This window comes from Podarcis gaigeae (assembly GCF_964106915.1).
Source record: "Podarcis gaigeae genome assembly, chromosome: 3".
Classification (NCBI taxonomy): Eukaryota; Metazoa; Chordata; class Lepidosauria; order Squamata; family Lacertidae; genus Podarcis; species Podarcis gaigeae.
In genome coordinates, this window is record NC_139680.1 from 42,541,972 (window position 1) to 42,569,552 (window position 27,581).

The following is a 27,581-nucleotide window of genomic DNA, read 5'->3' on the forward strand; positions in this document are numbered from 1 at the left end:
ATCATCATCTTGCCTTTTAGCAACTTGCCTGGTGGTTTTGGCAAGCTGTTCCCCTGGATGGAATTGTTTTATTGCACAAGGCCCAGAAGCTCTTTCCGATATTTTGAATTACCATGCCTCCATTGAATTGCATTGACTGTTTTGATGAATTTGTTATTCTGGTTTGCTACTCTGTTTGATATTATAATGATTGCAATGCCTGTTGCTTTTTAATGCTACTGTGATTATTGTGAGCTTTTTTGAGCTCAACACTGTTGCTGGAGAAGAATACAAACAGCAAATCAAATAGAATTCATTCTGTAGGTGACCACCTAACTTACAATGCTGAACCAATGAACATGTTAAAACCTCCACCGCTGTGGCCCCTAGATTGTCCAGAAAGGACTGTGGCACTTCAGATGAAAAAGGTTGCCCACTCCATAGAGGTGGCAGAGCCATTTCTGGTGTAACACTTTCATTTCTTGAAAAGAACTGGTGTGAGCAGTGGTAAAATGTCAAGCACTTCACCCAGGAATGATAGCTCTCGTCTTTGCTAGATCCCCTTTAGTCATAGAACTTAAAAGCAGCATGCCACAAACTAGTTTCTCTCTCCCTGTTCTATAGTCCCGTGCTTCCTTCTTTCTGATAGATTGGGGCTTCCAAGAATAACTGAGCCACCGCAGGCTAGGAATTCCCTACTGTACAATGTTACTAAAGAACTCCCAAGCTGTGAGTGAGGAGGTGTTTCCTTGCTTTCATTGCTAGACGCTCCTGAAACTTGTTCTGGCACCTCCTTCCCCATCTTACATCAAAATCATACTGATATCTAGTATAGGCAGGCTTTCCCCAGATACTCTCTTTCCGAAAGGAGCTGTATTCTAGTAAAACTCTTCAGATGTGGAGCAGGGAGGAAGAAGACTGGAGATGGAGAAGTTTTTCATATCAGAACTGCTCTTTGATAACTTGCTCAGCTCCCAACCCTGAATAGGGTTGCCTTTCCTCTCTTGAGCATCAAAGGATCAACTTGTATGGTTTCTAAAAGCAAACGATTTGCCCTAGTCAGCTTCCAAACTCATGTTACTCGGGATCTTTAGTTCTCGGCAGGCTACATTCTAGCTACAGCTTCAGTTTCAATTTACATTCTGCTAGACGATGGCATTAAGTTTGCATGTTCCTGGTTTTTAATTATTTCAGTGTCCATTTTATCTACTGTTGACTGGCCCCCACAGCTCTTCGTGATCTGCCTTCACGCAGATGTGTGACAGCACTAGATTCACACAATGCTGTCCATCTGGTGCTTGGAACGCAAGCTACAAGTTGCAGCCCAGCAACTGGAACCCCCCCCCCCAATCCTCGGTGCAAGATGCAAGGATCTAAAAAAGAAAACTACCCACGTTTGGTTCCCCCTACACACTCATAGGACCTGATCAAAAAGAGGAATCTTAATATAGCAGTCTGCTTCTTTGTTTGAGCTGCCTTTGCTGGATCAGAGTAACCTTCTTTTAGCAACAGGAGGCCAACTATCTTACTATAAATGTGATTTAGGGTTGCTACCTTTCAGATGGTTGGCATTTCAATTTTTGTCTCCTGCATTCTTAGTTCTGGCAAAAAAAGAAGAAGCTACAAATGTGGAGCATCCAATTTGAGAGGGTTCTTAATTTTGTTGCAGTGGGGGCTTGATTCTGACACGAGTGGATGACTGTTTTAAATTTCCTTGCATTTGTTCACAGAGACACTGGGCTTCCTCCAATCATTCCTGTCATTATTGTGGCCGAATTCACATTAAGCCAGTCAATTTTTTAAAGCGCTACAGTACTTCTGCCATCTTAATCAGGCTGCCAGCTACATATATTAAAATACTTCTCTTCGGTTATCATATTGGGTTGTTGTTTTCAGTATGATTTTACAAGTGTGCTCAATAGATCCTGCAAGCTCATTGCTGATTGGTTGGAAGAACTCACTTTTAGAAACAGAATTCATGTGCAAAGAATGCAGTAAGGAGTACAGAGAAAACATTTGGTCACAGTTTCTTATCTTAGTAATATTAATGTAACCACGGTTATTTAGAATACATACACGATACACACAGCTACATAGATATTAATTAATTATATATACACATTCATTTTTTAAATCTAATACTAACACTTTATCCTCTTGTTACTGAAGACTGATGTTTTGGCATTTCAGGTTTGAAATCTATTTAAACCTGGGACATAGGAACGAAACACATTTTCAAGTATACGTCACAGTGATTGAACTTTGTACATGGAACCGAACACATGTTGTCTTCACAAATCCAATGCCAGCAACAGACCAATGAAAAAGCAGTTGCCTATTAAAGACATCACTGCCTAATAACTTTCTTTTGGGTCATGTTGGCATTCACACAATTTCCAATAAAAAGCCAACAGTCTTATAGACAAAAGATGGCATTTTTTTGAGGGGGGGGGGAGACACACAGATCTTTTTCAGTCTGAGCCAGTGTATTTTTCCTTTTTCCCCAAAGGTATTCTATGTTCCTTTGTTTCTGTTATTTCCATATTTACATGTTTGTTTGTTTTAAAAAACTTAATAGGGATTTCAAATGTGAGCAGAAGAAATGCAAAGCCTTTCCTTTTAAGTTCACTAAAAACCACTAAGAATGTAAAAATTTCAAAATACCTTATAGGAATTCTTCAAAATACAGGAAGTATTTTCATGGTGTGGGGGGGTGGGGAGGGGTTACATCACCACATACTTTACATTACATCCACACAAGTCTACCTAATCACTTTGGTTAGACAAATATCAGTAACATACAGTAAAACATCATACATCTCACAAGACATGGTACAAAATTTCTTACAATCCAGTACTGCCGCTTTGGGGGTGGGGGAGGATGAAAACCTACTTACAGACAATTAACATAGTTCACACTAGAAAAAAACAAAAACCTATGATTACAAAATTTACTTTTTTGTTCTAATTAAACTGTTGTATGTTTCAATCTTCAATAAGCTTCCTAAAGTGTGTATATCTTGCTCACTGATTAATGTGATTTTTTTCCTATACTATAATAGCCATTATTAGTAAATTAGCATTTTGCCAATGGAAAAAAATCTGTTTTTAAAAACTTCAGTTGACTTCTTATTTGTAGAACTCAAATGAGGGGGCTACTGCTCAAGACTCATAAAAACAGTCACTTAGAAATGATAAACTTAAAAAAAATGGTTACATTGGAGGAAACAAGCCATGAATTTCTCTTGCTTTCTCTTAATCTTTTCTCTTACGGTGTCGAGAGGTCTTTGTTTTACAGCGCCTCTGCAGTTGTGTCTGAGGAGACAGACATGGTCACTTTGGCAATCTTAACTGTGTTTTTAATACACCTTTCAGCAGCCTTGTGGACATTACCTGGGTTGTTAGCATGTCTGTGCTGGCAGTCAGACTCCAAGCTGTTATCAAGAGGCTGTGCAGTCCCATTGCAAGGTGGAAACATGCTCCTGAAAGCATGTCTCAGGTCCTTGCTCCTGAGAGCATAGATGATGGGATTCACGGTGGAGTTCAGCAGGCAGAGCATGCTGCAGAAGGCAAAGATAGTCTTCACGAGCTTGTTCATCTTCCCAAAGACATCATAGAGCATAATTGCAAGTAGAGGACCCCAGCAGATGATCAAAACCACAAGAATGAGGACCAAGGTTTTGGCCAACCTAATGTCCATACGTGTTTGTTCTGGCCTAGTAATCTGATGCACTTTACCATCCTCTGAAGTATGTATTATTATGCTCTTCTGAGTGCCGCGCTGGAGCATCCTAACAGCATGACTATGAGCCTTCCACAGTATGTACATATAGGCATACACAATAAAAAGCAAGAGTACAGTGGTGACCCCAATCCAGAACAACAGATAGTTCTCGTCTATTAGAGGAAATATATCTGAACAAACAGAATTGAGCATTTTGCAGTTCCAGCCCAGCAGAGGAAGGACAGCTATTACAATAGCTATGGTCCACATCACGCAGAATGCTACAACAGCCTTCGATCTGGTGACAATCCTCTTATAAGATAAGGGCCTGTGTATAGATATATACCTGTCTATTGCGGTGAGGAAAAGGCTGCCCACTGAGGCAGTGAACGAGGCTGTAACTCCACCCAGTTTGAACAGGAACACGTTAGGGCTGTCTTTCCGATGGAAAACATGGAAGTCAACAAAACTGTAGACGAAGATTACACTGCCCAGGAGATCAGCTACGGCCAGGCTGCTGATGAAATGGTAGGAAGGCCTGCAGCGAAGGCTTCGGGACTGAAGGATGACAATCAAGACCAGAAGGTTTTCCAGAACAGTGAAGGTGCCCAGAGTAAGGGACAGTACTGCAATGGCCAGCTGCTGGCTAGGGTTCAGAATCATAAAGCACTCCATATCCATGAAGTTATCCCCACATTGTATATTATCCTCATTATCCTTGAAGGTGGTCAAGGTCTTGTTGTAAAAATCTGTAAGGTTGATCTGATCCTGTGGGTGCCCACCCAGGATGGCATCTTCTCCTGCAGTCATTTTTGGTCGGAAATCACCTCGGAAAGAAGACAGAGGGAATTTCTGTGGGTAGTATCCTAACTTGGAAGCCATGTCACTTTTGAAATCTTCGTACTGGATATCGCTGGAACCCATGTATAGAAGATCTGTCGTAATTGTTCTGAAGGTCGTATCTGCGAGGCCATCTAGGACTGACTTCATAACCCCAGGTGTCAGTTGTGCAGGCTTGTGTGGGGGAAAGACAGGAAAAGGCAGCAATCCTAGTAGAGAGGGAAGAAGACCAAACTTAATTAGTTATATGCAAACTATGGGAATTATAGGAAAAGGGCAAAAAGTATTGTAAACAGCTTAGCTGAGTAACATCCAACAATACTGCAAAGCTTATTTTACCTAATGGTGGATCTGTCTCATATTTTACATCAAGTGCACATTCATTCAGATGTAGAATGTCTAGACTGCTGGGCATGGTTATGCAATGCAATGACTGAAGGTAGAGCACGAGAAGTATTAGAGAATATATTAATTTTTAGTAAATTATTATAGCTAGTTCTGCTGGATACATTTTCTAAATGGAACCTTGATGAGAGCCCCCTCAATTCCTTCATCCAAATCGATTAGACAGGGAAGTCGTATGCGAGCATGCACACCTCCAAAAATCTTGTACAAATCGTTAAGCCACAACCAAATAAACTATCCAACAAACCAGGACTAGGTATCTGCAAGGCAGATTGTTGAAGTGGTAACATCAGATCAAGGAGGATGTTAGCATTTTTATCCTTAAAATGCTTAGAATTAATCACAGCAGATCACGGAGAGTTCTGTTGTATCACATTGCTGGCCAAGTTGGAAAAGGCCCAAATCACAGGGAAGAGCTCTACTGTGCAGTGTTGGGCATACATGACGATGGTAGAGAAGTATCGGGTAGGCTCACTAATGAGTGATTAATTGTGTTCAATCACTTACTCCAGCTGCACCCTAGAATAAATGTGAATCACCTATGATTGCTCCACAACTTTTGATACTATTGATAGCAATGTTCTGATGCCTTCTTTAGAATAGCTATAGCCCTCAAAGGACTTTAATGGTTCTATTTCATTCTTTCAGGCAAAAATCCCCAGAGGGTAGACTTGGCACATGCTTGCTGGGCATCTTGGGAGACATTTGTTCATAGTTCCACGGTGGGTAAGCACTGACATGTATACTGTGCAATTTATAGGCAATGAATGAGATCATCCAGAACTTTGGAATGACATGTCACCAATACACTTGTTACAGCTGGGTCTCTACTATTCCAAACATCCAAGACCATTTAAGCACATGAGGTCCAGCAGGCAGGGGTGGCCTGTCCTGTTTTGCTGCCTGTTACTGCTCTTGCTATTGCTCAGGTGCTCTAAGATGTTCTCACTCAGCCCAGCTCCAATATGGGGAATGAGCTGGGTGGGAGAAAAGTATTCAGAAGTACCCCAAAAGCAGTGAAATGACACAAGGGAGGGGTTAGGTTTCACTCCCCTTTTCCACACGTCCACATTTACATTAACAGTAGACCTTCTGCACCAGCTTTATAGCAAATGGAGCAGAACAAGATGATGACAACAATGATTTAATCATTTTTTATCCCACCTTCTCTCCCAAAGGAGCCCAGGACAGCAAACAACAAAAGAGGAAAACAAAACAATTTTTTTTAAGAAACAAATGAATGAATAAAAATTCTTAGCAGTCACATATTGTTATAGCTAATAATTTCACAGTTTCCAGAAACAGTCATCAAAATGCCTGGAAGGTTTAAAAATTCCTCCTGAATGTTAATAATGAGGATGGCATAAGTACCTCTAGGGCCGTGGGTGGCAGAAATGTATTGGAAAAAATGGAGAACTATACTGAGAAGGCCCAGCTATGGGTCAGAACCAAGTGGGCAGTGCCCAGCAGTGGCATACCAACTGGGCCTCCCCTGGCAATCACAGGGCCTGAGATTGTTTATACTGAGGGAGGTACTTTTTTAGGTACTTGGCTCCCAAGGTGTTTAGGGCTTAGTAAGGTAGTACTAACACCTTGAATTGGGCCGGAAGCCCAGTCAAACCAACAAGGTACATTCTGATTTACCTGCAGCTTCCTGACCATCTCCAAGGGCAGCTCCATGTGCCAGTGCCTAACTGTAGTTCTGTCGTGGCACCATTCTTAAAAGATCTAGTGAGAAAGGGTGTTTGTTCACAGAACATGACAAAGAAGACAGGCCAGCCAAGATGGGGGAGATCCTTCATTGGATCTAATGACACCTTAATTTTTACTGGAAAACATCCATGGGGGACTCCATGTTTTATGAAAACAGTGTGGAAAGGGGTGGAACTAACCACCATATTGTGTTCCCATGTAATCTGATGCTGCTATTAGTCCTGCAGCAGAACACATACACTTCATGGGGCAATTTAAATGGGGAAAGTAGTATCAGGGAAAGGAAAGGTTAACGCCCCATTCCCTTTACTGCCTCTGCTTGCTCTCATCTGGGATTATCCGTTGGATGTGTTTAGGCAAAAATGAAAATGTTAGGAAATCCAATTACAAATGTCCTATGTATTGTCAAATTTGAGAGGCAAGAACACGGTCTTCTACTTTATTGTCCCAAGGTTTAGGAACTGTCACCCCGTTGATGTACTTGTGACTCTTCGCCTGCTTTTTGGGTGGAGGCAAGTAAGACTCATTTGTTCTAACAAGCATTTTTTATTGTATTGCGTTGTAGTTCTACTGTTTTAAATTGGTATTTTATGGTTGTTGTAAATGTCATTGTAATTTTAACTCTCATTTTTACTGTGGTTTTATTGATGTTTTATGTTTGGACTATGAGCTGTCTTCAGCAAATTGTTTAAGACAAGATAAAAAAAAAAGTATAAATAAATAAACATCTAAGCAACAAAACATGGATTAATATTATTTGGGGGGGGTGGCGGGGAGCTGAGAAGAACAGAAGCAAATTACTTGTGCTGCATTTCCAGATACAGTAATTTGCGATGCGCTCCATAGATCTGCCAGTAAACGAAATAGGGAATTTGCCTTTAATTGCCAAGAGTATATATAAAAATAGCTTAATCCATTCAATGTCATGGGCTGGATGTACAGGAGTGGTGGGAGGCACCAGCTGGGGTGATAGCCTGTAGCTTATTCAAATCAATATGTGGAAGTCTGGTAGCAGATACCCCTTAATCTGTTTTTGCCTGTGTTCTTGGGTCACCTTTGCTCATTACCTCAATCTTCCTTCTCCTTAACGTACACTTTCCTTGGATTCCTCTTTCTCTGTCAGTCCTTACTCTACCTACCAAAGTCTCTGGGCTTTCTTACACTTCATACAGCTAACTCCTTTCTCTGGATCCTGTGTCTTAATCCCAACAAAACTGGCAACTTCCCTTCCCTTTGCTGCAGTGCAAATTTTATGACAGATATTTGTCAGGGTAAGGTACTATTTATTTATCATTATTTATTACATTTGTATACCGCCCTACACCTGTCGATCTCAGGGCAGTTAGGAGTGGGAAAACCTTTTCAGCCCAAGGGCAGCATTCCCTCAAGGGCAACGTTCTGGGGGCCACATACCAGTGGAGGCGGGGTAAGGCAAAAGTGGGTGGGGCCTGAGCCAAAATGTGGGTGGAGTAAAGGTTGTGCTTCTTACCCTTTGCATGGTAGGCTATATTCCAGCTGTACATGCACCTCTTTAAACGTCCTCTAGGCAAGCAAGGAGCATTAACATACCAACCATGGACACATACCAACCATGCAAAAGTACTTGAGGAAGAGTCAGATCAGAGCCAGGAAGGGGTGTGGCCTGGAGAGAGGGGTGTGGCCTGAGGAGGAAACAGAGGAGGCGTGGCTTGTGGAGAAGAAGAAGAGTTTGGATTTGATATCCCGCTTTATCACTACCCGAAGGAGTCTCAAAGCAGCTAACAATCTCCTTTCCCTTCCTCCCCCACAACAAACACTCTGTGAGGTGAGTGGGGCTGAGAGACTTCACAGAAATGTGACTGGCCCAAGGTCACCCAGCAGCTGCAGGTGGAGGAGCGGGGAAGCGAACCCGGTTCCCCAGATTACGAGACTACCGCTCTTAACCACCACACCACACTGGCTGGAGAATTCCGGGAGCCAGAAGGGCTACATTCCGCCTCCAGGCTCAATGCTCCCTAGCCCCATAAGGAGGTTGTGGACTCTCCTTCCTTGGAGGTTTTTAAGCAGAGGTTGGCTGGCCCTCTGTCATGGGTACTTTAGTTGAGATTCCTGCATTGCAGAGGGTTGGACAAGATGACCCTCGGGCTCCCTTCCAACTCTACAATTCTATAATTCTAAGGCATGGGGGGGGGGAGATTGTGTGGGTCCTAAAGCAATATGGACATACATTTGTAAGATGCAAATGGAATAGTACCACCTGTCATTTTGACAGAAAGTTATTTTAAAATCTATACAACATGACAGTGGATTCAACGGAGAATAAAGAAAAACCAGGGTAGAAAACAGTAAGTGTTGCTAATGATGAGCAGGAAAGTCCTGCATATGACTTAGTGCTGGCTCAGCAAATCTTGGTTCATAATTAAGTCTTCCAAAATATAGAGATGGAAGCGTCTCAGAAATACTGTTATAGATAGACTCAGCTAAGATGGACACTTCAGCTGGTTATCACTCTGTATTTTTATTATGCTGTTGTTAACTGCATTTTGTATTGTCCCAATTGTTTTTATTTTAATTCAGTTGATGAGAAAGGACTTTTTACAGCTTTGTTTCTTGAGAAGCTAGAATGTTCACAAACATGCCATGTCATCACAGGAGCTCAGCCATTTGGTGCTGGAGCATTCATCACTACAAGAACAAAGTAACATATTTTTTTCAAAAAAAAGCTCTGTACCATTGGTGTCCTTGCATAAAGTGCCAGGGGCTTTTGATCCAGTAGACGGTATCTTCTAATGGAGGAGGTGACGCCATATTTGCCCATTCTGCCTCCTAGCAACAGCACTAGGCATGTCAATTGGATTCTACCCAAAGTCTGCTTTTTATGACACATAATCCTGATAATGTGAACGGAAGCAGAAATAAACCCCTTTTTAAACCTAAGTAAACTTTTAAAAGAGCAGATTTAAAATATGTGAGACTGAATTTGGAATCAATGTAGCATTTATCCACATATGTTCGTGACAGATTATACAGGTGATCAAAATTAATTCCCTGACTGCTATAATTTATAGCCATTCTTGAAGCAAAATGTATCAATATTTCATGTAGTGCAGAAATGCTAGAAAACAAATAGTTTTCTGGTGACTTAAACTGCCACACAGTTAAAAACAAAAAGCAAAAATAACCTCACTCATTTATAATACAGGCAGAGTGTTGTACATAATGTTTCAATTAACCATTAAAAAATTTATAGAAGTGACTTTACTTAAATATGTTTATTTCTATAACACAAGGGGTTGCTATTTAAATCATTCAGTAGCAGACAGTTAGGAAAGTGTTTTTTAAACATTTTTCAATTTTTCATGAAGCCTAAGTATTCAGTGATAAAGCTGCACTGAGTATGATTGTTAGTCTACTCAGAATAAATACCTCTTTCCCCACCTTTGAAGCACAAGAGTGTGTGAGATCGTATGTTTATTGAAAATGCTAATAAGACACTCTTATGTTTTAACAAACGTTCAGCAAAGTACTACTCTGTATGCATATGCTTTGCCAGAACCATAGTTAATGGGATCATGAAAAGCAAATCTCACCCTGCATTTCAATTCCCCCCACACCCGTGCATTTAGATTTTTACAGTAATTTCCAAGTTATTGTATTTGCAGACAGAAATTTATTTGCAAGTACCAGGGAGTTCATTAGAACAGAGTTTAGACTTTGGAGGATGCTGCTGACATTAATTTTGTTTTGTTTGCTGTTGGGATTATCATAATTGCAAATCACTAGCAATGTGTATAAGGGACGCAGGTGGCGCTGTGGGTTAAAGCCTCAGCGCCTAGGACTTGCCGATCGAAAGGTCGGCGGTTCGAATCCCTGCGGCGGGGTGCGCTCCTGTTGCTCGGTCCCAGCGCCTGCCAACCTAGCAGTTCGAAAGCACCTCCGGGTGCAAGTAGATAAATAGGGACCGCTTACCAGCGGGAAGGTAAACGGCGTTTCCGTGTGCGGCTCTGGCTCGCCAGAGCAGCGATGTCACGCTGGCCACGTGACCCGGAAGTGTCTCCGGACAGCGCTGGCCCCTGGCCTCTTAAGTGAGATGGGCGCACAACCCCAGAGTCTGTCAAGACTGGCCCGTACGGGCAGGGGTACCTTTACCTTTACCTTTAGCAATGTGTATAAATGCACCTATTAAAATAGGAGGGAAAGTTTATTAAAGCCGGATCAAAACAAATTATACAATGAATTTGGGGGTTTGTTATTAATATAAATTAGGTACATATGCCTTTAAACTATGATATATGAAGAATATAAGACCAACCCATTACTGGACTTGGGGATCCTTCAAAATACTTTTTAAAAAATAAATCATTTCTTAGTGCTTTCTTCATGCAAGCATACTCAAGTGCTAGTAGCGCTTCATCCTATCTCAAACTTGATGACAACAAGAAGGGGGGCATCAAGGGGAAACCTGACATTCAAACAAACAAACAAACAAACAAACAACATGCATAGCCTTCAAATAATTAAAGAAATAAAATAAACAAAGGGGGTTAGATCCAGAGGTTCTCCTCTCTGAGCAGAATACCCTTTTTCCAACAAAGAAAAGATACTTACACAATAAAAAGGGAAATGAAATCTAGCAGGCATTGTGTATCTCTTGCACAAGTCTACTTAGCGGTACAAGCTTCCACCATTTGCGCTCAACAATGCCTTTCACTAGCTCTTGGGCAAAGGTTTGCAGAACAGCTTCAGCGCCAGAATTTCTTCTGCTTGCACATTTCTGGATCCAGCCCAAGCCTTACAAAATGGTGAGCCTTTGCTGTTGAGATGGGAAGCTTAGGTTGACAGCTTTTTTGAAAAAAAGGATGCCTGAACTCTTAAGCATTTTGACCAGTACAGCATTAAAAAGTGCTCCAAACTCTAAAGCAGAGGAAGACAGAAAACTTAAAATGTGAGATTAGAAGAAATGAAAGATTTTTTTGGGGGGGTGCATGGAAAAGTGAGAGTGTGATATGCAACTTTTTAAAAAAATGTAACACTGTCAGCATTCTTACTTCTATGTGTGGAGAGGAAGAGTGCAGTAGACGGACAGAACAATGTGAACTAAAATGTATGCAAAACAGAAATTTTCATGATTGCCTTAAACACCACAGTTGTTATCAATAGTAAGCTGCATGACTGCCCAAATAGCATTGGCTGGGAGAGGCTCAGAGGTAGGTTAAGGCAGCATGACCAGTTCAGTGCTGCTGAAATGTGAAAGACTGAAGTTCTCCCCTGGAGAGTCTAAAGGGTCCTGTGTAGATCAATCAAGGCTTGTTCCTGCATGCCTCACATCCTGCAAACTTCCAAACGTTGAAATGGATCTCTCCCGTACTTCACAAAATCAGCCCTCAAGTTAACTATCATGTGGTTGTGCAGGAAGATTCTCTTGGATACTCTGTAAATAATTTGTGAACAATTCAAATTTAATGATCCCTGGCCAAATTTAATGATCTCTGGAGCCACTTCCCAATGCAGGGTGTAGTCATCCTGGCCTATTCATTTGGAGATCAGGAACAGGCTGTAGATTCAGCCCTCCAGTTTTCCTTGCCATCTCTCAAGTGCAGATTCCCTTCTTTCCTCAGCCCTATTCAGATGGACAAATCTAGAAATGCAACATGCCAGCAGAGTGTGGAGATGACTGTAGACTATGCTGTATTTATGTTTAGAGATCAACATTTACAGCTAACTTGATAAACGGAGGTGAAGAGTTGAAAATATTTATCAAATGCCTATATTTACATGGTTGTTTAATGCACATGTATATTATCTAATTAATCTTTGACCTGCTATTAATTTATTAGTCTAATTACTTGGAAATTAGAAGACTGTATTAATCTGGGGGAGGTAGTTTCAGATGGACTGTGTTTATATTTAGATGAGGGAGGTGAGGAGTTTATTCCTCCCTTTCTTTTTTAAAGCATCAGCACACCAACCAGGTCGCTGCTCCCTTTGAAAACAGGGGCTAGAATGCCCCATGGGAACAATTCTAAATAATGACAACGTATAAAGTGCCTGAATTACTGACAGGCAGCTTTTGAAGGCACAGAAAAGCATTTTCATGAAAAGAAAACACCTGTAGCAGGTGTTGCTTTGTGTACCATATCTGCTGGATTTCTTTAGCGGCTGCCAACCATTTTGGTCTAGTGGTTACATTTTTAATTTTGAGACCACCATGGAGGGGGTGTGGCATAATATAAAATTAGAGAGACAACCACCTCTGGTAATCTTATGCCCAACATGGGAAGTCAGCTTTTTCCTGTGTGGGCTGACACAAAAGACAATTTTTTTGTAAACCACCTGGTAATCATTGGATGAAGGGCAGAATAGACATTTCATAAATAATAACTCAGTGTGAGTTCTCTTATCCAGGAGTAGCTTGAGTGTCTCTTATCATCCTATAGTGGATGATAGCAATGTTTTATGGATGGGTTTCCCCCCTCTTTTATGGTCTTATTTTCTAAATTATGCCAAAAAGGCTGAATAAATTAAATGAGTAAAATTGTGGTAGAATGTGTGGCTTAAAAGAATCACCCATATGGGCTCTCTGCCACCTAAAACTCAGTGTCACTACCTAAGAATACTGGGTTTTTTGCACCAAGTTTTCCTATCATTACCTTTTTAGTATTTAGTATATATTGGTGGCTTACCCACGTACCTGGGAGTAAGCCCCATTAAACTCAGTTGGACTTACTTTTGAGTGTGCACACATAAGATTGCACTCTTAAGTGCTTGGTCATGTCTTTCTTACCTTTTTCTGGTATGAACACCCACAGGCAATGGCATAATTCATCAGATGTATTATTTATATATGGTACCGTTATATATTATTTAGTGCGCTTTTGTTCTGCCCTTCATCCAAAGAGTTCAAGGCAGGATGCCTGTCCCTCAAAGATCTCCAGTGTTATTCTTCCATAATCTAGTGTCAAGTCTTTCTTTTTCAAAGAGAATCAAGCAGAAAAACTTTTCCTGAATATAGGCCTGCAACTGAAGATAACAATTTGTGTATCTAAAGGGGATTGTACCCAACAAAAGTCTAAATAAGCTATAATAAAATTTGCCATGAGTCACTTTGCTGTTATAGACCTATAAAATCAACTAGATAATCTGCAGAAATTTTACTTATGGTACCTAACTCTACAAAGCATCACAGAATGGATATGGGCGTTTTCACGATTATCCCAGCAGTGACTCATAAGATTAAACACTGTTATTACTTATTTTCTGCATTTCTTTTTCACATAGGGAAAGTATAGAGCATTTGGACACACACACACACACACACACACACACACACCGTGTCTGTTATGTGGGGTGTGTGTGTGTGTACAAACATTTAAATCTCTTACAACTCTTACACACATTTAAATCTCTTACAACTGCTTATTAGTACTGGGGAATGAAGGCTTAGTCAAAAACTGGAGGTTTTCTGATTTAGAAACTGTTCTGTCTTGAAGTTTTGTCTTCACTTATAGACCTGTCCTTTCACATCACATTTGACACTGTTAAATGTGACCTTAGAAAGTCTGGTGCAAAACAATTACAAGCAACAAGCATGCACTTAAAAGTTGAAGTGGTGTAGCAATAAAACTGCTAGCACATTTGCAGAGCTAAGCAGGGTCCGGTATGGTTTCAAATTGGATGAGAGAACGTGTGTTGAGATTAATGCATTGCACGGGGTTGGACTAGATCATGGGTAGGCAAACTAAGGCCCGGGGGGCCGGATCTGGCCCAATCTCCTTCTAAATCCAGCCCCCAGACAGCCCGGGAATCAGCGTGTTTTTACATGAGTTGAATGTGTGCTTTTATTTAAAATGCATCTCTGGGTTATTGTGGGGCATAGGAATTTGTTCATTCCCCCCATAAAAAATATAGTCTGGCCCCCCCATGAGGTCTGAGGGACAGTGGACCAGCCCCCTGCTGAAAAAGTTTGCTGACCCCTGGATCCGATGGTCCTTGTGGTCCCTTACAACTCCACAATTCTGTGGTTCTATGTATCAGCTCTGTGTAAGGATAGAACACTGGTCCTGAGGTTGTGCACTCTGATGCTCCCAGACAGCATGGTTGAAGTTAATAGCGGGATTATGGGAATAGAAATGCCCACTCACACAAAGTTAATCAAAGTAAGACTGCCTAAGAATGCCCTAATATTAGTCACAAAACATCTGTTTATTATTATTGGGGTGGGGGGAACTCTTTCAAAAAAAATTAAAGCAGTGGTGAAGTGTCAAGCTTCAGCTATTTGCTTTATCTCTGACTAAAAAAGTTTGACTGACATTTTAAATGTTGCTAACATATTTGTGGTACAAATTTACTGAGCACCAAATTTGGTAGAAATGAGTTCCACAGATTTTGTGCTGATGCAAACAAACAAAAAAATCTTCCAGGCAAAAATGAAGCAGGCCCGGTTTTTTCAGCAAAAGTAAATAAATGTAAACACCCCCCCCCCACATTTATAGAAGCTGCACTGAGACCATTGTAAAAAAAATGTCTCTGCTATAGCTCTACCCCATCTGTACTGTATATTTTAAAATAAAAAGGTGGGGTTTTGCTGGCTTTAAAATTGATAAAAGGTTTACTATTATTATTTAGTACATGTATATCAGGGACGTTTAACTCCCAAGAAATTGCGATCTACTCACAGAATAAAAAACTGGCAGTGATCTACCCCTTTTTGGGGGGTCAGGTCAAAGTTGTTGAGCATTTTTTAGGGGGGAAGGTCAAAGTTGTTGGCCTTTTTGGGGGGTTCATGTCAAAGTTGTCGATCAGGAAACAAATGGCTTCCCAGCAAAAACTACATTTTCCGTTCTAGCGATCATGCGTGAATGGAGGACGGGCCAAGGGGGTGGGGCCGGGTCCTCTTTTTCCCATGCAAAGGAAAAATCGACCACGATCGACCAAAACCTTCCGGGGATCGACCAGATGATCACGGTCGACCAGTTGGACATCTCTGCTGTATATCTTGGAAGTCTTGATGGTGTACTTGTTGAGTTCCATGATGGAAGACAAGTGGGGCGTAAATGTACTAAATAAGAATACTTTTTAAAAACTCAGGTACCAAATATCTGAAGATTAGTGATATCAGTATGTTAGTATGAATCTCAGTGCTACATAGTCTGTTCCATAATGTGGATTTGTCTGTTCAGATCAAGGGCAACACAGTTGATGGGGAGAAGCAAGTAGCAAGGATCCCCGCCCCCAATTAAATCAAAATGTTGATGGCTATCTAATGAGAACTGATAAAGTAAAAAGATAGCACCTGGCTAGACAGAATTTAGTCCAACAGTTGTAGTAAGGTTTAGAGGCGTGAAAGCCTGGGGGGAACCCAGAAAAGAATAATGGGGCAATGGCTTTTCTCCCGTTTTTGCTTTTTCTGATTTTTTTTAAAGGTTTATTAATAATAAAAAAAATGTCTAAAGCAAAGCGTAAATCTATCTATGCCCTCAAAATGATATTTAAAACTTTTTAACAGGAAGTATGTATAGTATCAGGTCATTACAATTCCTGAACATTGGGGACAAGCAAGTCCTGAGTTGTACACTAAAAGTACAACTCCTAAATTCTGGAGCAAGATGTATTTCTTCCTCTTGCAAGGCACTGCCATCGTCACAAGAGAAGGAAGGACTCCGTGCTTGTGGTCTTCCTCTTGTTGGCATAGCTGGTGGATCTGTTTCTGTCTTTTTGACTAGGCCTTAAAGGACTAGGAGACAGTACAAAGCAATTAATTTTGTTGCCATCTACTTGCTGCTGCTGTAAATCTGTTGGATGCAAGATTCAAAAGCAGAAATGTAAGTGATCATAGCACTATTTCTGCATTTGACTGGATTACAAAACAAGCAGCACGCTTCGGGCTTGATGCTGGAAAGGGACTTTCAAATGTTGCAGACTGCAGAACATCTTCAAGTATTTGGCCAAGGAATGTAGTCTGAGATTCTGCCAAGCATATTCGTCCTGCAACATGGCAGCAAGGCCTTTGCACAACACAGCCTCCCAAATCTCCTTGCTTCTTACCTACTTTAGGTTCCTCCATCTTCTTCTGCATTATGTTAAAGAAAATGATCTATGTTTAGAAATACTAACACTAAATAAAAAAATAAACAAAAATGTGAAAAGGTAGGAAACTTTTTGAAATTGGGCAAACCTTCAGTTTTCAGTAATTCATGATAAATATGATGACAGTTATGAAGAAATGGATATGGATAATGCTAGCTTAAAAAAAGACGCTGATTGAATTTCATGCAGTGGTCATTTAGTATTGTTTTCCCTCCCCTCCTTTTATGAAAAGGAATGATTTATGTCTGCTTGATACTGTGAAGGACTGGAAAGAGACAAAATAATTTGAAGAATAAATAATAATTTGTTTTACTATAACACTGTTGGTTTATATTTTTCTTGGGTTTTTGCCTGTACCTCGTAAACTGACAAAATCAAAGAGATTCTAGCTTCCTTAGTGCTCATCAACTTGTAGCTACTTTTGTAACAAAAAAAATGTAAAGAATAAATTCAATTTGTAATCACTGTCTGAATTAACTGTACTTTTAATGTACCAGACATGATCATTCTATGGCAAACCAAGTTATACATGATGCATTTTATGTTCCTTAAGTAATGAAGTGACCTTTGATATGTAGTGCTTTAATGAAATATTCAATTTTTAAAGAAATTTCTGAAAAATTTGCTTTCTTCCAGAAAAAAGATCCCCCATGGTTTCAAAAATTCCAGATATTTTACATCTTTAATCAAGCTGTTGAAGGGAAAAAAAGAGGGAAGATTCTTGAGCTAGCTTAAAGTACCGTAAATTTCGCTCTATAACACGCAGATTTTTTCTCCTAAAAAGGAAGGGGAAATGTCTGTGCGTGTTATAGAGCGAATGTGTGGTCCCTGGAGCCGAAAAATCAAGCAAAAATCAAATCGCGGGGCTCCACGCTGCACAGAGAAGCGAAACTTGAAAAGAGGAAGCGGCTGCTTTCCTGCATTCTGCCTCAGGGTCTTACTGCCCACCCTTCTCTGTTTCCTTGCTGTGTTTGCTGAAACGGAACAAAGAACAGGGAAAGCCCCTCCCCTCCAGGCAAGCTCCGGTGCTGCTGGGGGAGAGGGAGAGAGAGGGGGGAAGGGAGAGAGAGAGGGGGGGAGGGAGGGAGGGAGGGAGAGAGAGAGAGAGAGAGAGAGAGAGAGAGAGAGAGAGAGAGATGGCTGGCTGGCTGGCTGGCTGGCTTGGGTGGGGGAAAACTTTTGCCTTCCTTTCCTCCCTACCCCTCTCCTGCATTCTTAGCCAGCTGCTTCTCTGCACACCCCTCTCCTGCTCCTTGTCCCTTCTGTGTTTTTCCTTCCCTCCCCACTTAAAATGTGGTTACAAAGCATAGATCCTCAGGATCTTTGCATTGGGTCACCCCAAATTCACCATCAGATCACATAGCATGTCCATGGCTACAGCCTGCCCCCCCAAAATCACGCACCCACTGTTGCCTGGGGCTGCAATGGTGCAAAAACGTGGTTAAAAAGCATAGATCCACAGGGATTCTCAGGATCTTTGCATTGGGTCACCCCAAATTCACCATCAGATCACATAGCATGCCCATGGCTACAGCCTGCACCAAAAAATCACGCACCCACTGTTGCCTGGGGCTGCAATGGTGCAAAAATGTGGTTAAAAAGCATGGATCCACAGGGATTCTCAGGATCCTTGCATTGGGTCACCCCAAACTCACCATCAGATCACATAGCATGTCCATGGCTACAGCCTGCCCCCCAAAATCACGCACCCACTGTTGCATGGGGCTGCAATGGTGCAAAAACGTGGTTAAAAAGCATAGATCCACAGGGATTCTCAGGATCTTTGCATTGGGTCACCCCAAATTCAACATCAGATCACATAGCATGTCCATGGCTACAGCCTGCACCAAAAAAATCACGCACCCACTGTTGCCTGGGGCTGCAATGGTGCAAAAACGTGGTTACAGAGCATGGATCCACAGGGATTCTCAGGATCTTTGCATTGGATCATCCCAAATTCACCATCAGATCACATGTCTGTGGCCACAGCATGAAGCCCAAAAATGATACATCCACTGTTTCATTCAGAATGTTTTTTCCCTTGTTTTCCTCCTCTAAAAACAATGTGCGTGTTATGGTCAGGTGCGTGTTATAGAGCGAAAAATACGGTAGGTTGACAGACGACTTTAAAAAGGGCACTTTTTAATTGAATTTTATAAAGAATACACAGTATTTGAAGGTTTTTGAGGATATGTCTTCTCATTTATTTATTTAGATCTAAGCTATATCCTATCTCAGGGGCTCAAAGGGGTTTACAATACCTTGCGAATATTAAAAATGTAATATAAAAAGACACAAGCCAAGTAATATGGAAAGGTGGTAATGATCGAAAGTTGAACCTTTGACCCAACTAAACATGCTTAAAGATTAGAGTTAAAGCTTGAGGGAAACCATAAACCACTGTATTTCATTCATGTATAATTATATTTAAGAAATGACCCTTTTTCTGGACAATAATGTTTGGAGTATGGGTATGGATTTCATCAGACAGTACAAATGAGATGCTGGAGGCCTAAGGTAATGTTGCACATGAAGTAGTGAATTGTTTTATGTGGGAGGAAAGGAAGAGCCAGCATGATGGATGGTGGCAGGGTTATGGACAGAAGAAGAGGCAAGAAACACATCATAAATTTTGGGAACAACAGCCATTTTCTACCAAAAATAAAACTGAGGTAAAAAGTATTGACTACATGCCTTATTTTAAGCGTATACTTCAGATGTCCATTCATAGAATGGTTAACATGTTTGATATCAAGTATCAGCAAAACTATAATGAGTATCATTGATTTCCCAGCCAGATTTGACATGGAGAGAAGTATTTTCAATGTAATAGGTTTGCCGTGTACCAGTGGTTTTTCAAAGGGTGCAGTGTGTCGCACTGGTTTTGCAGGAGAGGGTGGCAAATGTAGTGGGAAGATTCAAAGGCAACCAATATTATATTTGGGAATGAGTCATGTTCCTACAAAGCTATCGTTTTATACTTTCTGGATGTCCCGTGATCATATTATAAAGTGACTATGTTCTGTGATATAAATCAAGCACTGCCGGGAGTTGTTTCTTGTTGTTTTCCACAGCATTTCTGATCAATTAAAAATTCAGTTGTGGTGTGAGCAAGTTTTCATTCTGAAACTGTGGCCTAGAGAAAAGTTTGAGAACCACTGCAGCATACTGTCAAATGATAAATGCAGATTGGTCTGATGAGAGGCGTGAAATGGAATCTGATGTAATAGCACCAAGAAAAAGCTGAGAAATAATTGTCAGTTTTCTCAAAGAAAGAGCTGATTTTGAAAGAGCACAAACTACTCATTAAGGAAATTGTTGGTGTTTTATGATTTTGGAGACAATCCAGAACTGAATCCACAATGGGAAGTTAAATTATTCATAGAATGATTAAATATACAAGTTTATATGTGAGACATGAATGGGCCATGAGGCAATACTGTAATGTAAAAGTTTCATAGACCCAAAATCAACTCTGAAAAGGGTTTTGGGACAGTATTTCAAGCCACATACCCTAGTGCAGGTCTGTCAACGAGGCAGTTGCCACAGATGCCATCTTATCCAAACCTCTTCACCTCTTTTGCTTCTAGACTGGCAAGTGTAGGGACAGGTGCCACCTCTTTGGTAACTGGATTTAACCCAAGAACCTCCAGTTGCGGTCTCGTTTTTTTAGACTACAAGTAGTGATGAACGCAACAGCAAATGCATTTTCTTAACATTAAAACTCTGCTGTTAAGAAAGAAAGAAAACATACTCTCTGTCATCAGCTTAAGTGATGAACACTTCTCAAGATGATGTTTTATGCCTCTCTTCAAAGCTGAATTCAAATTAAGTAGGTATTCAGATACATACCCTAAGGGAAACAAATAGCTGGTGAAACAGATACTTCCTAGCGTTTCAAGATATCACACCAGATTGTTGGGCCATGCAGCATACATTGAAAACGTGCAGATGCTTCTGCTTATGTAAAAAGAAAGAATTATAGTGGATAATACTATTCAGAACAACAAAACGTGGGTGATGTCACATCTGCAAGCCTCAACTGCAAAAAAAAAAATATGTTTAATGTAAAAATGCATTTCCATATGCTAAAGGGAGTAGATTAACTCACTCTGCACACATATAAACAACAACTATTATGTCAGCTCACTTGAGCAATGAAAAGCTTACAGATATTGAGGTAGTTCTTGGTATCAGCAAATGAAAATTGTTTATCCTGAAGTGCAAACAATGAAGCTCAGAAATATCCAATGTGTTTTAATACATGCCAGAGACACGTCATGTGGAATGTCTATCATATGCGAAATTCATACAAAAAGGCTTTCTGAAAAGAGGGAATACAGAAGTAGGGATGGGGTGGAAGGGCTCCACTGAGATTATACCAAGATGTTTAATTTGCTCTCCGCACCACAGGCTGGATCCAGAGCTGCTCTTCTGCAAGTGGAAAAGCTCATTCTGTCCACATGAGGGACTGAGACCCAGAAGCAGGTTCCCCTGGATTGAGTGGAAGAGGGTTCTTTCTACCCCTGGGGCCCATGCCCTCACTCCCAAGCTGTTCTGCATGGGGAAATGCAGAGGGAAGATTTTTGCATCTGCAAATACCACCTTCTCCCTTTCTCTAGCTCATGGGATTATCTTAGCCTGGTGGATACAGTAGATCTAACCTATCTGCACACTATGTTAAAAACAGGCAGACGTGACTAAAAATAACGATTCCGTACTAATTTAACATAGTCATCAAGGGGAGAAAAGCTTTGCAAGCTTTCCTAAAATGCAGGTGTGAAAATTTACTCCAGCTGGGCTAAAATAAGATTTTTATAGTGTTACTTAATCAGCATCGTCTACTCAAGTCTTTCTAGTAAACATGACTAACTCAATACAAATGATTGCTTCAGATAAGGTCATATCTAGATCATGTAAAATATTACAGCTTTGGTACGGCCTTTTCCTCGTACATTTTCAGTGAATAAAATTGATATACAGAAGTACCTAATTTGTTCATTAACAACAGACGGGTCTGGGCTGGGGGGGGGCAGCCAGATATTCTTGCCCAGGGTCTTGGATGGCTAAGCTGGACCAGCTGCTTTTTGTTTGAGGTTATAACTTTATTCTTATACGACTCCCACCCCAGGCCTCAGGCAAGCTCTGCAGGGGCCTGCCAAGAGATCTGATGCCAGAAGATCCGATGCAAAAGACAACAGGGTTCATGAACCTTTAATTGTTGTGTAGGAAGGGGGATTTTGGTAGGTGCTGCACATTTGGAGTTTCCTACATAATCAGTAAAGATAGAGATGTCTGGATCTCTACTATATCTGGTTGGCCTGCAATAGGGTAACATACTAGAAAAACATGGACTTGGTCCATTTGGGAATGTAGCAAAATAAAGGCTACTTTTATTACATAGAAAGAAACAGAAGGCTATGCTACAATTTGTAACTGTATTCTTTCAATTCAAGAAAAAAGTTTACAAAATGTTCTTCCAGATTACAAACCTAGACTTGTAATCAATTCCATAGACTTGATTCCCAAATAATTCCATGCAAATAGATGTGTTTAGCTTTTGGATTTCGGTAATAATATCACTTCACATATTTTATTCTATTGAGATCAAGCGTTCTTTGAAACACAACTATATACACAACTATAACCCCAAATGCACACTGAGAGAGCAATTCTGTTCTTGTCTACTTAGAAGCAAGTCCCCCTGAGTTCACTTGAGCTTACTCCCAGGTAAGTCATTATAGGACTGCAGCCTTACAGTACATGCCTAACTACGTCTACTCAGCTATGAGTTGCATTGAGTCCAGTGAAGGTTATTCCCAGGTGAGTATAGGACTGCAGCCTTAGCAAACACTTAGTTCTAACATCAAATGTGCCAGCAGTATAAGAACAGAACAGCTTAAATTTTATCACAGCTTCTATTCAAATTTATTAACCTAATATCATTTTAGGCCTGCTTTGGCAAAACTGCTCTGAACTAGACGTTTAGTCCCCTACAAGTAAGAAAACAAGAGCAGCATTGTTGCAATTAAGGGCCCATTTCTCTCTGTCTTCTGTGTTCATTTGTACAGTTGCTTTAATCCTGGACGAGTCCCAGTGTTAGGATTGTTGGCAGCAGTTGACCGTACAATGCCTGAGTTTCAAAAAAGGTAAAATATTCAACTTTTCACAATGAATACATAGGAATTTTGGGGGGATGACTTTTTTTTGGGGGGGGGTGCAACTCTGAAATATGGAGGAATTGCTCCAAATGGCATCCTTCTGAAAGTGAACGTTTTTGAAAACTAATAATATAGCCACGAACAAAGGAGAGTCGGAAAAAGGCCTACACCTTAACAAGAGACAAAAATGAGTTCTGAAGATGCTTTGAAGTATGATTGATTTGGTGGAGAAAATTCATAGAATCAGTTGCTTTGAAAAGGACATGAATCTTTTAGGGTATTATAAAAAAACCCAACTTTCCCCATAAGAAATTAGTGAGATGTGTGGGAGTGAGTGGATGAAATAGAATTGTACAGTTGAAGGGGGGGTTAACTCTAAAATTCTTAGTGTTTTTTTTTTTTAGAATTCATTTGTATCACCCCTTTCCTTCATCAGTGAACCAGGTTTCCCATCCAGGCACTGACCAGATCCAGACCTGCTTCACTTCAGAAAAGGTGACAGCCTTTAGACCATATCTATGTATGATATGCTGTTTTATATGCTGTCTAGGATTTTGCTTCATTTTAATCTCTTGACTAAACTGCTTCAGTGACAAACAGAGACTAGTACTCAAAGTTTCAGTTATGAAAGCAGCACTGAAAATTTCTATTTGATCTCAGTCTCTGAGCCTTCTTAATCAAAACTACGGTATGTTTATATATGAAAGTAGGAAGAATTCAATTAGAAATTTGAATTCAGAAACACAACGGCAAAGTTTGCCCAGGACACACAATCCATTTAGCAAAGCATAAAAAAAACTTGTAAGAATGTCCTTTATGCAATGGAACCAATGTAATTATTTAAAGAACAACAGCTAATAAAATTAAAGACATCACACTCTTGCAGGGCAATACGCTGCATTTTTATTTGAAATGGAATTTATTTCCAAGTAAACATGTTTAGGAGTGCAGGTGACATCCAATGTTGGTCATACTCAAGAGCAGACCCACTGAAATCAATTAATGCACTTAAATTCCTTGATTCTATAGGTATAAACTAAGTATGATTAATGTTGGATATTACTCATGATCTTGGATTTTTTCCAGGTTTGTTATTTTTCCATTACTTTCCAATTTGAGGTGTTACAGGAGGCTGATGATGTATATGAATAGAAAATATATCTTACATTCCTTGAAGACTTCTCTCTTTTGCAGTGCTCATTAGTTTTGAAATTAAATTACTGGTTTTATAAATTCAGCTCAAGATCATTTTATTCAGGTAAGTTCTATATTTCATCCCAATATATTCTAAAAGGTGACTCTGTGTGTGTTTTTGCTGCAAAGCCAATTTTGAGTTAATGCAATTTTACATGTGCATATTTGGCTTAAACTAATTAGACACTCCTGCTTTCTCTCTCATTGTAAATTTACACTTGCTGCATAACATGAACTATCACCATAATCAAAAAAAAAAAAAAATCCTTCCAGTAGCACCTTAAAGACCAACTAACTGTAACTATCACCATAATGACTGCTATTTCTTCTTCTTCTTCTTACTGAGTAGAAGAGGCAACATCTCTGTAATTTCTATTATGTGTAGTCTGTGTAAAAATAAGCTCCGCTAATTGCTGCAGTGTTAACCATCTTATTACTTAAAATGCATTTTTTTAAAATGCTGCTCTGGCTGGGTTCTTTAGGCCAAACAACAACAGCAATAATACCAGCAGACAGAGAAGTGCTTGTTCTTTAAGGCAAGGAAGAACAATAACACTAGAGGAACATAGAGGAAGAGTGAGAACGACCCACCACCATATTTAAGCCTTTAAAATCATAATCATCATAATACAAATAAAACTTTGAATCATTATGGCTTAGCATGTACAAATAAACCTCCAAAGAGATCCCCCCCCCAAAAATCTGATTAATTGAATTTATTTTCCTAGATGTTTTCAAAGTAACCACACAATAGGCAACCAAGCCATATTGCATGCTGAAGGCATATTTTTTCCTTAAAAGTAAAATTCATAGCATTCTTCAAAGCAAGATAATAGCACTTATCATCTAATGTTGTTATATAGTTAAATATATATATATTAGTGAAGTGATGTCAGAAATCACCGTTTCATCCAAGGCTTGAGACATACCTCGCCCTGGAAGCTTTTCACTGTAGCTTGTACTTTTGATAGAAACCCACCCAAAAAAGAGTTTGTCAAAATACCTGATGCTTAACACCAAAGATTTAACCATTTCTTACTTGCTGTAGATAATTCTACTAGATTGGATGGTGGGGAGGAATCATCAAATATTTAGAGGCTATTGGATGCTCAGTGTTTTGTTTATACCTCACTGAGCATCTCTGCATCCAGGATAACCACCAGTGTACAAAAAAACAAAAAACCCTATAGTTGCCTTTTCCTGCTGTTTAGAACCTTAACTGTTGGGAGTTGGGTCGGGAGGGAAGGGGAGAGGCGAAAGAAGAGATAATACAGGAAAAATCAATAAGAATGTCTTCCATTATTAATCACCAAAGGGTTAGGATTAAAGACGAAACCCTCTATGTCAGACAAAGTCCTATGGGAACCTAGAGGTTGACTGCTCTGAAAGGTTCTGTATGGAGAAGAATGAATGCATATTAGCCATAAAACTACCAGTCTTTAGCTTCTACAAAGCTGCCTCTTGTCAGATCTCACATCCCTCCACCCCCCCATGCCCCCCCATGCCCGTTAAGATCACATCCATTAACAGAAGAAATGAACCTGGAGAAAATATATTTTCCATTCACTCAATCTTGCCTCATTACATAGTCACTCTGCCCTGATCTCTTCTGGATCAGATCAATTATACCTGTAACACGAAGGAAATAAGAGAGCAGTGCACCATTTGCCATATGCAAAGGACCTTTATTAACACAACACAGCATCTGCAAATTTCTGGTTGCTTTTAAGAATCCATTGATTTTGATTATGGCTCTTGTATCCAGCAAGGGTGCTATCACACAATGGAACGTCAAATAAGACACGCCAAAATCTAGCAAAGCCACCTGAACACCGCTTTGCAGTTTTAACCTCAAATGGGTGAAGCGCAACAAAGTCTAGGCTGAGGTCTCGGGTTCAGTGTCCACAAATGACTCTCCTTTAAAGCACTAATTCATTCAATGACTGTTAATTGAGGTCACCTTCTGCCTTTTTACTCTCCTGTATAATTCCAGACTGGTTATTTTCTTTCCCTAACAAAGGACATTAGAGTGGACATTTATATTCTGGGGCCACAAATACATAAATAAAAACTTTCCTGGTTTATCAGGTACTGTGGATTTCATACAAGCCCCAATGAATTGTTATGATTTTCCGTTTCAGACCATTTTTTAAACAGATGCCTACACTGATCCTATGTAGGAAAATTGCCCAGTTTGAGAGTGCAGAGCATTTATGCATCTGGTACTATACCTGAATTGCTGTAGGCGGCTCTCAAAAGATTCATAGTTACAACAATACAGATACTATACAAACAATAATTAGAAAGCGGTTGGGTGGGATATAGGTATATAAACATATGCTCTCTCTCGCTCTCTCGCGCGCTCTCTCTCTCTCTCTCTCTCTCTCTCTCTCTCTCTCACACACACACACACACACACACAGTGAGCTACCTATCTGTGACACATAAACTACTTGATCTTCCTAAAGTAAAGCTTTCCAAAAATCCATCCCCTGGGGAAACAGATCACGCATTAATTGGCATTTCGGGGAATGCTACTTGGCAGCAACTTCCACAGATTCGTCTGCTGATGACCGGGATCCAAAGGTGCAGTCCGGACAGAGGAATCAGTGGAGATTTTGCTCTGAGTACTGAACTCTCAAGGGCTTGCGTCTACCCAGAGGAACACCTTGAAACCGGCACCTTGAGGCGAGTCCAGCGAGGTCCTCGCCTTTCAAGGAGCTCGCCCCTGAAATTCGGAGCACCGCGCGACTCCACGCGCAACTATACTGGGCGGACGGGTCTGAGTTCCAGGCGGGCGGGGTTCTCCATTCAGCCCTGCGCGCGCGGCGAAGCGGGCAGCAACACGGCGCCCCCCGCTCCCCCTGCCGGACCTATAGCCATTGCCCGCCCGGGTCTCCTTGCCCAAAGAGCAGCTGCCCCCCCCATGTCCTTACCTTTCCCCACGTTCACATGGCCCCGTCTCTCGCAGCTCCCTCGGCTGAGGGGAGGCGGCGCCGCGGGGGTGGTCCGGAGAGCGTGCGTTGGGTCTTCGCGCCTCGCGCTCCCTTCGCGGTGGAGGCTCCAAGGCTGACCCTCGGCCGGCAGCGAGCGGGGCGAGCTTTTCCGCCCGGCGGCACTGACTGAGGGGAGGGGAGCGGAGGGCTGGACGGCGAGGGCTGGGGGAAGAGAAGGCGGCGCGAAGGTAGGAGGAAAGGGAGAGGAGAAGGGAGCAGCTCCGCGTTCCTCTCGGCCCCTCAGGTCTGGCGCCGGCCTCGGTCTCCCGCGCCGCTCGCCATGTGCTTCTCTTCTGCGCTGCTCCTGGAGCTCTGAGAGGAAAAGGAACTGTGCCCAGCGCCCTCCCCGAAGCCCCGTCCTCCTCTTCCTCCTCCTCGGCTGCTGCGGCTTGTTGCCCGACGTCTCCCCTCCTCAACAGCTTGCCTCGCCGCACACCCCTTCTTTCCCTCCTGGTCCCATTTATGAAGCTCAGTTGCCATCACGTGTTAATGTGCCTTTGTCCT

At 41.1% G+C, this 27,581-nt stretch overlaps 1 protein-coding gene across 2 annotated transcripts; it reads right to left on the reverse strand.

The window, feature by feature from the left end:
- Positions 1-27,488, reverse strand: CNR1 (cannabinoid receptor 1). Of its 2 annotated transcripts, none has more exons than XM_083730533.1 (2): positions 27,018-27,488; positions 1-4,752 (listed from the first exon to the last, which is right to left on the reverse strand). In XM_083730533.1, the coding sequence occupies exon 2, from the start codon at positions 4,691-4,693 to the stop codon at positions 3,272-3,274; it is 1,422 nt and encodes a 473-aa protein (XP_083586659.1). In that variant the 5' UTR covers positions 4,694-4,752; positions 27,018-27,488; the 3' UTR covers positions 1-3,271. The 2 variants fall into 2 exon arrangements, with proteins under 2 accessions (XP_083586659.1, XP_083586658.1); XM_083730532.1 differs by lacking the exon at positions 27,018-27,488 and adding an exon at positions 9,372-9,514.
- Between the last annotated feature and the right edge of the window lie 93 nt (positions 27,489-27,581).

Excerpts from the sequence above, each read along its gene's own strand:
- CNR1 (XM_083730533.1), bottom strand. The coding sequence starts at position 4,693 with ATGAAGTCAGTCCTAGATGGCCTCGCAGATACGACCTTCAGAACAATT.